At 39.9% G+C, this 12464-nt stretch overlaps 3 protein-coding genes across 4 annotated transcripts in view; 1 reads left to right on the forward strand and 2 right to left on the reverse strand.

Moving 5' to 3' along the window:
* LOC149300934 (S-adenosyl-L-methionine-dependent tRNA 4-demethylwyosine synthase TYW1) overlaps positions 1–7752 on the reverse strand; it is a 71113-nt gene extending 63361 nt beyond the window's left edge. The window contains exons 1-7 of one of the 2 annotated variants that reach the window (XM_089484627.1): positions 7586–7752; positions 7112–7190; positions 6252–6353; positions 5456–5650; positions 4346–4636; positions 3097–3216; positions 1194–1213 (exon numbers count right to left, since the gene is read on the reverse strand). The gene's annotated coding sequence lies outside the window, so the exon portion shown is untranslated. Of the gene's footprint in view, positions 1–795; positions 819–1193; positions 1214–3096; positions 3217–4345; positions 4637–5455; positions 5651–6251; positions 6354–7111; positions 7191–7585 lie in introns of both variants that reach the window. The other variant, XM_089484628.1, reaches the window with a different exon arrangement.
* On the reverse strand, positions 150–9105 carry LOC149300935 (S-adenosyl-L-methionine-dependent tRNA 4-demethylwyosine synthase TYW1-like). Its single transcript, XM_089484482.1, has 8 exons — positions 9042–9105; positions 7636–7769; positions 7112–7240; positions 6252–6353; positions 5456–5650; positions 4346–4636; positions 3097–3216; positions 150–275 (listed from the first exon to the last, which is right to left on the reverse strand). Exons 1-8 carry the CDS (start codon positions 9103–9105, stop codon positions 150–152), a joined length of 1161 nt encoding a protein of 386 aa, XP_089340608.1.
* Positions 9106–9464: 359 nt separating this feature from the next.
* Positions 9465–12246, forward strand: LOC149300936 (ribosome maturation protein SBDS). Its single transcript, XM_089484684.1, has 5 exons — positions 9465–9592; positions 10509–10638; positions 10976–11176; positions 11695–11859; positions 12118–12246. The coding sequence occupies exons 1-5, from the start codon at positions 9465–9467 to the stop codon at positions 12244–12246; spliced, it is 753 nt and encodes a 250-aa protein (XP_089340810.1).
* Positions 12247–12464: the final 218 nt, after the last annotated feature.

The raw sequence follows: 12464 nt of genomic DNA on the forward strand, positions 1-12464 counted from the left end.
CGATTTTATTTAGATGTAACTTCACTGTAAGCAGATTTTAGGAAACAAAAATTTTACAACAGCTGAAATGTACGTCATAAGGGTTTTTTTTTATATTATTATTATTATTGATGAAACGGTAAGCAAAATTGCTGTGTTTTTTGCTTTTTTCAGTTTTTATCCTTCAAAGACATTTCCCCATTTGCACTCATTGCAAACGGAACACCAAGATCGTCAACATAAATGAGCCAGAGAGTCATGGCTAGTAAACGTTGGACACTGATTGCCAGATCCAGCTTCAAATAAGGAAAAAATGTTTTACAATTTTAAAGTCTACAGGTTGCCAGCGTATGGGCCAGGCTGCGGTGCAAAAACACAAGGCTGGGCAATCTGTTAATGTAAAGTGTTACACAAGTACATGTTTTATGATAGATAGCAAAATGGAGTGGAAGGAAAGAAGGGGAGGAAAACTGGAGGAGTACTTAAGTACCAAGATAGATGAGAGAAAATAAAAATAAAAAAACCCCAAAAAGAGAGCACATCACAAAGAGCGTGTCCTGTAGAACTAAAAAGAACCTTGTGTATTTCAGCTAATGAGAAATAATGTCTCATTACTACATAGTGACAGAGAACTTGTGAAAACGGGGAAAAAAAAACTGTGTTACAGGTCACTAATCAGAATGAAGAATGTACATCAAACATGATTGAATGTTTCCAGGAAGCCAATTACGTATATTTTGCCTCGCTTTTGGCTGTTTTGGAGCAACGGAGCATTGCCATCAGTCTGTTGTCGCATTAGAGACACTACATGAGTACTGTAACTCCTGCTCTACTGACCTCTAGAGGCAACAAATTCAACTACCACAAGCACCACCAACTAAAAACAAATCATCAGGCTAAAGACAGAGGTGGAATACAATAAAAGAAGCACTAATTAAAAAAGGTCTTAGGCTAGGTTTCCACTTGGGTTTTTTTCCTGCGTTTTTTTTCTTGATGAAAAACGCCAAGAAAACTGCCACTGCATTTTTCTGCGTTTTGGCGTTTTTTCTGGCGTTTTAGCCTTTCTGTGGAAATTGCTTTTTTTGACCTTAGGCAGTTTTTCCAGCCTTTACAAGTTAGAATTTTCACCCAGCTAAAAGGGATTAAGATAAATGGCAAGTATCTGCCCCCCCCTCCTGATGTCATTTTCTTGGTAGAGTTCTACTTAAACTCGCCCCGGCGGACCCTTTTGTCTCTTTTCTGTGGTTTGTAAGGCATGCTTTATTCCGAATGTCTGCTCCTCTAGGAAGGAGTTTGCTGTTGCTTTTGGCACGCAGGATCCAGTTGGGTATGTTTGTTTGTAATGGCATGTTTGTTCCAAATGGTGTAAAATTCAATATGAACTTTGTTTTGTGTGAAACTGTTTGTTTCCAGCCTATTTCTCGTAGGACACACAGATACTGGGTCCATCCTCTGCATTGTAACTGTGGAAAAAACGCCATAAAAAACGCCAAGGCAATAAACCCACATGGCTTTTTCATGGCGTTTTTTCTCTCCCATAGACTTCTATTGGAGAAAAACGCCAAGATTTCCTTGAGAAAACGCCAGAGTGTCAACATGCTGCGATTCTGAAAAACTGCCACAGAGCCCAAAAACGCAGAAAAACGCCAAAGAGGACTGAAAAAACGCCAGACAGAAAAACGCCAAGTGGATATGGCATTCTGCGATTTCCTATTGAAGAACAGCTAACATCTGGCTGCTGCGTTTTTCCACTAAAAAAACGCCAGGTGGCGCTATTGGCGTTTTTATGGGCGTTTTTAGCTAAAAAAAAACAAGTGGAAACCTAGCCTAAAGATTTTTTTTTTTTTACCCGACTCCTGGGATTATCTGCAACAAACCCTGCAATTTAAAGCCTTAGTTAGCCTTCTAGGCCAACCTTGCACAATGATTAAACTACAGAATCTCTGTGCTGCTTGGATCTCGATATGGTGCGTACGTTTGTGAAAAATATGCCTTTCAAAGCATTCCCATGCACAATTTCAGTGAAAATAACTTCATATTAAATACAACGCAAGGACCAGAAAACCCAAGAACAATTATTTCCTCATAATCGGCATCAAATTAACGTATTTGCTTGATTATAAGACGTGTTTTATTCCCCAGAGCAAATGCTCTGAAAAATACCCCTCATCTTATATTCGAGGTCTTCTTATAATCAGACCTCAAATAAAGGTCTGACTACAAGACCAAGTTCAAGATCCCCCGCAGCACTGCAGGAGACCTGAATCCTCTTCTCTGGCAGCCGGTGGAAGTCTGTGTGATGCGTACAGACAACCTCCGCTGCTGTTGGCACTTCCGCGGCTTCTATGACGGAGCACCGGCATGATGTGACCTTCTAGTGCTCAGTCACAGAAGTCCCGGTGGAAGTCCTGGGTAGCAGCGGAGGTTGTCAGCTGCTCCCACTTGACACTATGGATTCTGGAGCATGGGGGACAAGTCTAGGGATGCATCAGTAAGTCGGGGGGTGCATATAGGGGGTATAAGGCATATCAGAGACACAGTGGAAAATAGGGGGCTATAAGGCATACCATGGGGCAGGTTGGCAATTAAAAGGAAATAAAAACAAAATGGATTTTCTTATAGGGTATTCAGGCTTTTTTTTTTTTTTTTTTTTTTTTTTTAACGGTATTTACATGGACCAATATATAAAGTGTATATGAAACAAATCACAGATTTTAAGCCATTCAGGACCAGGGTTTTGTTTGTTTTTTTATACCCTCTTACACATTTTGGATGCCATTGATGTCATAGTGACATCACTGGGCTCCTAATATTTTTTCCATTTTGCGATAAGCCAACAGCATTGACACATATCAGAAAGGATGGCTTGATAGTCTGATCGGGCATTCTTTGTAGAACAGCGTACCAGGGCTCATGCGAGAATTCCAAGCCCCTGCAACAAAGTCAGCACCCAAGGGGCACCTTGGCACAGCTTTTAAGGGCACACCAGTACATCCTAAAGAGTGCAAACTGGTTAAACATTTAGACGGAAACAAGCGGTGTCACGCCGACCATGAGGACACAGACTGCCTTAGTATTCCAAGTAGAATTCCTTACATGGACTGTGAAATTTCATACCTTAGCTTTTTTCATACTACTCATAGCGGTTCCCAAATCCTCAACATCAATAAGACCACTGGCTCCAGATTCGCTTTCCCCTTCAGCCTCCGACTCACTGGTTGTTTCATACAGCTCCTCCTAATAAAGAGAAACTGGCCATTATTTAAAGTAAACAATAAGATAAACATCTAATTTGTCTAAAAGTTATGTAAATAAATTATATCACTCAATTCCTTAGTTTAGTACAGTCGTGTCCAAAAGTTTTGAGAATATCAAAAATAAAAATATAAATTTTCTGCTGCTTCGGTTTAGATGGCAATTTACATACACACCAGAATGTTATGAAGTGATCAGATGAATTGCAATCAATTGCAAAGTCCCTCTTCGCCATAAAAATGAACATAATTAAAAAAAAACAAAAAACATTTCAACTGCATTTCAGCCCTGCCCCAAAAGTACCAGCTGACATCATGTCAGGGATTCTCTCATTAACACGGGTGAGAGTGTTGACGTGAACAAGGACGGTGGTGCTTGACAGCATTGTTCTTCCTCAGTTCCGCGTCATGTCAGCAGTAAAGCATCCTGAGACCATTCCTGTGTGGGGTTGCTTCTCAGTCAAGGGAGTGGGCTCACTCACAATTTTGCCAGGAACACAGCCAGGAATAAAGAATGGTACCAGCACATCCTTCAAGAGCAACTTCTCCCAATCATCCAAGAATAGTTTGGTGACGAACAATGTCTTTTACAACATGATGGAGCACCTTGCCATAAGGTAAAAGTGATAATCAAGTGGCTCAGGGGACAAAACATTGAAATTTTGGGTCCATGGCCAGGAAACTCCCCACACCTTAATCCTACTTGTGTTCAATCCTCAAGAGGCGGGTGGACAAACAAAAACGCACAAACACGCAAAATTCTGACAAACTCCAAGCATTGATTATGCAAGAATGGGCTGCCATCAGTCAGGATGTGGCCCAGAAGTTAAATGACAGCATGCCGGGGCAGATTCCAGATGTCTTGAAAAAGAAGGGTCAACACTGCAAATATTGACTTGATATGAACATGTAATTAAAAAAAAAAAAAAAAAAAAAAAAAAAAGCCTTTGACACTTTGCATGTAATTATACTTCAGTATACCATAGTAACATCTGACAACTCCAGATATTTGTGTCATTCTCAAAACTGTACACTGTACACATGCTGTGTGAATATTACACAAAAACTTTAGCAGCTATATTAAAATAAGATTTTTGTTTCCACCATAATACCTCTGTCTGCTCATTTTCCGAGTCTGCGTGCCTCTTTTCATCTTCCTCCACCGACGCTGTACTGGAACTCTTCTTTGACTTGCACTTTCCCTTTTTGCACTTCCCACTGCAGGTCTTCTTCTCTCCCTTCATAAGAGCTTGCAGCCTGCTCAAAAACTTGGCTTTCCAGGCACTGAAGTCAGCTTCAATACTACCATGCTTGCTCTTTACTACATTGCAGTCACCCTCAGCTCGAGTCATAACACGGAGGGCACTCAGCATCCACAGCCATTTATCAATGTTTTTACCAACCTGTAGATGTAGAGGATACAAAAGCAATGCATACAGGCATAAAAAAAAAAATTAAAAAAAAAAGAAGGATATTACATTAATAGTTGGATATACAATTAAAAAATACATAACCTGTAATCATCACGTAGCATTTGGTAGGAATAAATTCTGATATAGGTCTAGCTATTGAACAGAGCGTTAAGTATAGACAGACAAAAGGTAAACAAGTTGCAGGACTAAGGGGTATATACATTAATTTAAACCGTAAAAGTATTTTCCACTACCTGGTAGGAAACCTCCCCTAAAGTTGTTTTTTAAACATATAAAATAGAAACTAAGCAGATCGCTATGCTACATTATTATATACCCGCTCACACAAAACCCAAGGAAGCGAGTATTTTTAATTCTATACTTTAGAATTATTTAGTATAATATTTAAAACCATAGGAGATGTGGAGGGCCCTGGCCATGCCAGTACACACCCAGTCAACCGAAGTGCGGACTTACAGAACATGGAATTACCAAGACCAGACACCCATGCTGTGGGGGAGAAATAGATGCTCTGTACACCCACAAGATGGAAGCAGTGTTGGTAAAAATCTCTAGTTCACTTAATTGCATACTAAAGCAAACCACTAATCCTCTGCTACTGCACAAGCATAAACTGAAAACAACAGGACTTTCTGGTAGCACGTATATGAACACTTGGTCACCTGTGTGTGAAAATGCAGATTTAGACCGAAGACCTTGTAGCACGTAAATAGGCTACACAATATCCCTTATTAATAAACCTCTCACTAAGATGAGTGTTATAGGCAGAGAAATAAAATATAACACTACCGTATTGTAATGACTGCTGTACACAGAATTCCCTAATCCAAACACTGCATATCTCATGCCTTTGAGATATGTTTTCCCGAAGCGGAAGTCATTGGAGGCTTCTTCCAGCCATTTGCAGAACCATTCTGCGCTCTCCGGAGGAAGTCCGTCGGTATAAGTGGCAACCAGGAACACACAGATACTTTTGCTATTAGTCTACAAAACAAACAATATAAAATGTTTCTATAAACAATCAATGTGGGATTGCATATCTGCTAAAACAAACCTGCCCACTCTGTCATTACTGTAACTTGGAAAATAAAAGGTATTTTCCTAGCATGTAAGAAATCTTTTGGAGTGCTTTCAGATTTTTTACCCTCTTCACAGCTCACTGATCTTGGTGTACCTACAACTTAAGTGCATTAGCATTTCTTTTGGCACACTAATGTGCCCAAGGGTCCCAGAACTGTAGATTTAAACAAACAGGTCTTTTGGAATACATTGAGAAAATCCAAATATAGACACAACATGCCTGCTTGTAAATAGAAATATACTGCAACCACATAGCTGCGCAGGCATATTTGCCAATAACGTATGCTCTCCTACGGTGTACAATATAACAGATAAGTGACTTACAATCAAGCTTGTCAAGAACAATGCAGTACGTTCGATACAGCTATTAACTGGACAGTCTACCAGCAGAGAAAGCAACTTCTATACAAAGCCCACGTAATAATATTAGCCCATAAGAGAGAGAGAGATATATATATATATATTTAAAAAAAAGGCATTGCTGCAAACAAAATAAGATTCTTACCTCATCCACTAAATGATCATCTGGATCATATTCCTTCATGTTTATAACTTCAACAGGTATACCCAGGTTGGTGATATCGTCTGCGAGTAGTTGTGAAAACACCTGAAAATATAAAAAAAAGGAACCCTTATTTTCCCCAATTCCCCTTTCACAGCAACTTCTGCTCAATTGGGTGGCCATGCTTAGGGTATTGACGGCAGGGAGACATCACAAAGGAAATCAGAACCCAGAGAGTAGGGACAGAAGAAAAAAGCTAACAAAACTGATTAAGGCCCCTCCTGATACAGGTGGTGAGAAAGATTGACATCTGACATGTACATAATATTTTTAAGACAACGAAATCAATATGAAAGCACAAATTCCCCCAAAGAAAGTCAGTAAGTTTACCCCTGCGGCCAGAGGAATAATAGCATGGGCAGGTTGCTACCAAGTAGTAAAGAAGAAAATAAAATCTTGAATGGGGGATATTTTTACTCAATAAGGAAACAAAGATGAGTGACTAAAGCTAGAGGTGTCCCGGGTAGCATGCATCTCTACTTCCCATAAACGGTACCTCCTCTGCTTTAAAGGTGCTGTACCACTAAGAGAAAACAATTGTTCTCTCTAGCAAGTGTATAAAATGACACACCAGTTAAGCTGTTTTTGTATAGCTCCTCTAATAGGTTAATAGCATAGAAACGGAAATGGCGTAAGACTGAAATTTGATGTCAACAACCTATCATTGGCTACATAAGTTATATCAAAATCCGCTTAAAAAACGACTCTTAGAAAGGGCTGGGACATTTAACAGTACTAAGAATGATGTTTCCAATGCTATATTCAGTTATAGTACGTGTAAAATAACTACTAGATATCCTCACCTTTGCAGTGCCAGTCTGGGAGCCATAGAAAATGTTCACACCGCTAACAAAAACCTCCTTCGACATGGGTTCAGATTTACTGTCCGTTTTCAACAGGGGAGAGCCATTCTGGGACAAGTAGTTGACACCCTGTCCATAAGAATACAAAAACATTTTATTAGAAAAAAAATAATCATAATCAGTTTAAAATACCCCAAAACAGCAATACTATTTTACATTTGAATAAATTAAATTTTACCAGTTTCTGGTTCTGTCATATTTTGCATCAGTAAAACGTTACAAACCATGTAATGTTTACACCTAAGGAAGACACATGCCTCCGTTCCCTTTTGACAGTAAATCCAAATAACAGGACTTTCACTTAATTTTTGTTTTTGAGCAAAGCATACCAACAATCATCCTTTTACCCACCAACACCACTTTAGAGTTATAGCAATCATGCATCACACAACATCAGTTTAAATGAAGAAACACTTTCGCAATGATACATTTGTTTCCGGTGTTGTTATATTCTTTATCCATACCTTTCTCCTGGTAATAAATTGGCTGCAGAGCCAGATAGTGATGCCAATTGCTGCACCATAATAGACATAGAACCTGTTCAGCCATAACAGCATCAAGTTTTTATACATGAAATCCCACGTCTCCTGTGAATCACCTCAAAATTAAAAAAAAACAAAAAACGTTAGTAACGCTGCAGATTTACAATAACTTTTATAACAACTTGAAACTGCACTCGTCACAATAAAGGGAAAAAGAAATCCATAAATCAAGCTTGCATGAACTATTACATTAAAGGGAAGCTTGCTGTCCGCAACACCCCCACTAAAAGAGGCATATAAAGTACTTTTACTATTAGAGTACTTTTAATATGCAATGTTGCAAAACAAAAAATAAAGCCCTTACCGGAGGCAGAAGCTGCAGCCCGCAGCTTCCCTCCTCCTCTGTTGTCCAAAGAGTCTTGCCACGGATTGGCTGCTTGAAATAGCAAATCAATGGGATTGCTTTTTTGCACACATTGACATTGGCAAAGCCAGCAAAGGAAGTTATGGAGATGTGTTTGGCTTAATACACATCTCTATAACCTCCATTATCACCAGATTGCTGGGGGACACTAGCAAAGTTTAAAGGGACCACAGAGCTATCACTTGTTTTAAAGTGCATATGATGGCTGGAGTGTCCCTTTAACTACATGTAATTATTCCCCTTGAGTGTGCTTTCTCTCCCTGTAAGAAACTGATGCTATATAAAAGGCAAAAATTGCTGAGCATAAGAAAGTAAATGGAGCAACCTGGTTTTATTTGAGGGATCAACAGTGCTTGTCTTTCATTAGAAAAAAATGTAAATGAGCAATTTATTAATTGTAATATGTCCCAAGCTTTTAATCACAATGACCAGTTTTCTGTTTCCCATTTGTGATGACATAAATACATCACACTTTAACCAGAGAGTTTCTAGTTCTTGGGGGGGTAGTTTTCATGCAGCATTATTCATGTTTGGAGACATGGTTCCATTAACAAAGCCATGGGAAATACTTTCATGGAAAAACTGTGTGCCACAAGGACTAAAAACAGCCCCATTAAAGTTATAACAAAGCGCATCAGAGATCCTAAGCCATCCGTAAGGTACATATTATCCATAAACAGACACTCTTCACCCTATTAATAGAGCTGGTTTTTAACACAAGCGACAAATATCACACCTGCAAAATGTGGTGCATATCAAAAAAAATAAAATAAAATAAAATAAAAAATAAAAAATAAAGCGGTTTCTGCACCAAACATAAAATAACCTCATATAGTTGGGTTATGACCATGCCACATGCACCATTTTAGGCATTGCAACATAAGAAGAAGAAAATACTAGGTAGACCCAGAGCAGGCAAAGTGTATTAACCCCACTCATTAACGCCTCGTGTTAGTGAACCTACCGTCCACATCCTGCGCAGCCGCCAGCGTCACCAGCGCTACAAACACAGACAACCTTCCCGTCATGTTAGACCAGCAGATGCCGTAACGGAGTAATTAAAACATATATCGAGGAATATAAACCGCAAACTCTCCGTCTACAGCCAGACCATTTAAATTTGGCAGGAGGCTGCCATCTTGGTTTCCTTACGCATGTTCCACAGAGCAACTTTATTGACAAGGCTACAGTTGTACAACACTGTGAGAATAATATGAAAGTGTGGTGACGGGGGCTTCCGCCAGTAGGTGGAGCTGTGCGCATGCGTCGGTATAGTAGCTGCGCATGAATTTCACGTGGAGCGCATTAGGGGTATAGGCGCGCACAGATCGTTTGCGTTTTGAATTCTAAGTTCAGCAAAAGTAAGGCAGAGAGCACCGGCGCTAGTATGTCTATTTTCACCCCGACCAACCAGATCCGCCTCACCAATGTGGCGGTTGTGCGGATGAAGAAAGGAGGGAAGAGATTCGAAATCGCTTGCTACAAGAACAAAGTAATGAGTTGGAGGAGCGGGGCGTAAGTGAACACTTGCTTAGTTACTTTGGGGTGGTTATACGTTCATGGATAATATGTTCGGGTACCGTGAGCTGTCAGCCAATCAGCACCTTAATTGTTGCCGAGTAGGTGTGGTTTATTGTTCAGGAAGGAGGCTTGACACGCAAATATGTTGTCATTTTGTCAGCCAGATATGTGGCCTGATGTTCTTGATGATGCCTTATGGCGAAATGAGGCATGTTAAATGGGCAGTTTACCATCCCTGACAGCATCACAATAGAAGAATGCATATTAAAGTATAACCGTGTATGCGCTATACAGGAAGCCAACAATGAGTTTCTTTACTGTTGTAAATAAGATTATAAAACGACCCCCCTCCCAAAATCTGAATATTAATCTAGGGGGGGGGGGAGCCTGAATATAAGACGACCATATAGGATGAAAGTTTTACTAGTAAATATTCACGTAAATTTCATATTTAATAAAAGCTATAATTGAGAAATATTTTTTTTTGTTTTTGTTTGCCAACCTGCCCCCCAGTTATGCACATCTGCTCCCAGGCTTGCCACTCTGCCCCCAGAAATGCCTTTTACCCCCCTATATGCCACTCTGCCTCCCTGATATGCCTTATACCCTCCTATATGCCACTCTGCCCCATGATATTCCTTTTAACCCCCTATATGCCACTCTGCCTCCAGAAATGCCTTATACCCTCCTATATGCCATTCTTGCATATAGGGGGTTAAAATGCATATATGATTTGAATGTATCTTATTCTTTACTATCTTGTAATTAGTCAACTCTGTCTTTAGGTTTATTTAGATGCTCTCAGTCCCGCAGGGAGAAAACTAAAGAGTAGTCCGGCTCATTTAAATGTATATCAGTCTCAGTGGCTGTTTGCAGAGCGGAAATATAATAACTATACTTTTTGCCACAGGGATAAAGATCTTGATGAAGTCCTGCAGACTCACTCTGTGTTCATGAATGTGTCCAAAGGGCAGGTGGCTAAGAAAGAAGATCTGCTCAAAGCATTTGGGACAGAAGACCAGACGGAAATCTGCAAGCAGGTAAAGAAGTTTGGTATTTTAGTGGCGTATTCACAGCTTGTACATAATATGGAAGGTGTCATAAATTCAGGCTATAAATGTGATGCTGTATAGAACAGCCCGTTGCTCGGTAGACACATCCTGGTGTTGGGAACCAGCTGGGCATGGCACGTTTTAGGATTAGCTACAAAAAGGATATTCCCAATTTGCTAAAATCTCAGCTCTGTGGGGTCTCCAGTAACTCCGTGGCTCAGCCACCTTATGGTGCTTGCTTGAGCGTGGCAAACAATAGGATTAATAACCAGTGCATTTATGTCTCTAAGAACCCATGAAACTCTTTTTTGCTTTTTTTTTATAGATTTTAACCAAGGGAGAGGTGCAGGTGTCTGAAAGGGAACGAAGTACACAACTAGAGCAAATGTTCCGAGATATCGCAACAATAGTGGCAGACAAATGTGTCAATCCAGAAACTAAGAGGCCATACACCGTGAACCTCATCGAGAGAGCTATGAAAGATATCCATTACTCTGTAAAACCGACTAAGGGCACCAAACAACAAGTAAGTTAAAGCTTTCAGCTTTCTTTAAATGTTGTTAAGGTATTTTTAAATAAACAAACACCTCATGGTCATAATACCTTTTGGGTCTATTCACTAAAGGGAGAGCTCACAGCAGACTTTGCAAGAATGCTGTGATCCCAACTCCCTCATTTAAGTAGGAAGAGCCAGAACCAGTGAGCTTCTGTTGAATTAAGCATTATATATATATATATATATATATATATATCACCAAGAGTTCTTTGCTACAGAAACCGAGCCGTGTTGGCCTTTCATAACGAATAGCGAAGTGAGGGCATTGGAAACTCAACTCACTTGCAAAGTCTCCTGCCACTTAAAATTTAGTGAATAGACCCCATTATGTATTCTGGATAACCTCCTTTCTTTCAGTTGTTCCATGTTTGGGCCCCTATCATCCAAGAAAAATATCATCACCCCATTGGTTCACATTGGGACCCATGGTTTGTATCATCATGGTTTGTAGCTTTTACATCTTATTACACACGATCTGTGCTTTGCAGGCACTGGACGTTATCAAGCAGCTTAAGGAGACCATAAAAATTGAGCGTGCCCAGATGAGACTGCGCTTTATCCTGCCAGCCAAAGAAGGGAAAAGGTTGAAAGAGAAGCTGAAGCCGCTCATCGCGCATATCGAGAGCGAGGACTTCGAGCAGGAGCTGGAGATTGTAAGCAAGCCTCCCAGGCAGTTTTTCAATAATTTCAGTACATGTTTCACAGCCACTGACACATATTTTGAAATAAATATTTACCTGCCCAAAGTTGAATTCTTTAACTGTACTTTTTCAAATATAAAAAAAAAAAGTCCAGTACATAGTTCCATTCAGTTGACTTAATTGTATGCCCTTGGTAAATAGGACAGTTGTTCTTGAAGTGCCTTCTTTACTTAGCTTTGTGGGAAATAACAACTTTCAAATGTATTTCAGGTGTGTTTAATTGACCCTGGTTGCTTTCGAGATATAGACGAAGTGATCCGGTGCGAGACTAAAGGGAAAGGCACTCTAGAAGTTCTCAGCTTAAAGGAAGTGGAAGAAGGAGACGAAAAACTGGAGTGACAGCACATGCTGACACCATTAAATGGATGTTTTAAGTCCTCTTTTGTTGTCAGCCTTTGTGTTTACAACAGATTTAATTAAGCAACGGCTTTCTCTGCAAAATATTGATCAAATGCCGCAATGCAAATTTGCTCTCCCAACTGCACTGAATTCTGTGCACGCAAAGGTTTAAGGTGAACCATATCTTACTAATTTTGGGTGGAAGAGAAGTATCAAAT

The sequence above is a fragment of the Sceloporus occidentalis genome, unplaced genomic scaffold, assembly GCF_023333645.1.
Source record: "Sceloporus occidentalis isolate IW3139 unplaced genomic scaffold, rSceOcc1.0.p SCAF_22, whole genome shotgun sequence".
In the NCBI taxonomy this organism is placed as follows: domain Eukaryota; kingdom Metazoa; phylum Chordata; class Lepidosauria; order Squamata; family Phrynosomatidae; genus Sceloporus; species Sceloporus occidentalis.

Bases quoted from the DNA above. Each gene is read 5' to 3' on its own strand.
- LOC149300935 (XM_089484482.1), bottom strand. From the start codon at position 9,105: ATGACGGGAAGGTTGTCTGTGTTTGTAGCGCTGGTGACGCTGGCGGCT. The intron at 7,770-9,041 runs GTAGGTTCACTA...TTTAATTTTGAG, and splicing joins GGCTGCGCAGGATGTGGACG to GTGATTCACAGGAGACGTGG. The intron at 3,217-4,345 runs GTATTATGGTGG...TCTCTTTATTAG, and splicing joins CGGAAAATGAGCAGACAGAG to GAGGAGCTGTATGAAACAAC.
- LOC149300936 (XM_089484684.1), top strand. From the start codon at position 9,465: ATGTCTATTTTCACCCCGACCAACCAGATCCGCCTCACCAATGTGGCG. The intron at 9,593-10,508 runs GTAAGTGAACAC...TTTTTGCCACAG, and splicing joins ATGAGTTGGAGGAGCGGGGC to GGATAAAGATCTTGATGAAG. The intron at 11,177-11,694 runs GTAAGTTAAAGC...TGTGCTTTGCAG, and splicing joins CTAAGGGCACCAAACAACAA to GCACTGGACGTTATCAAGCA.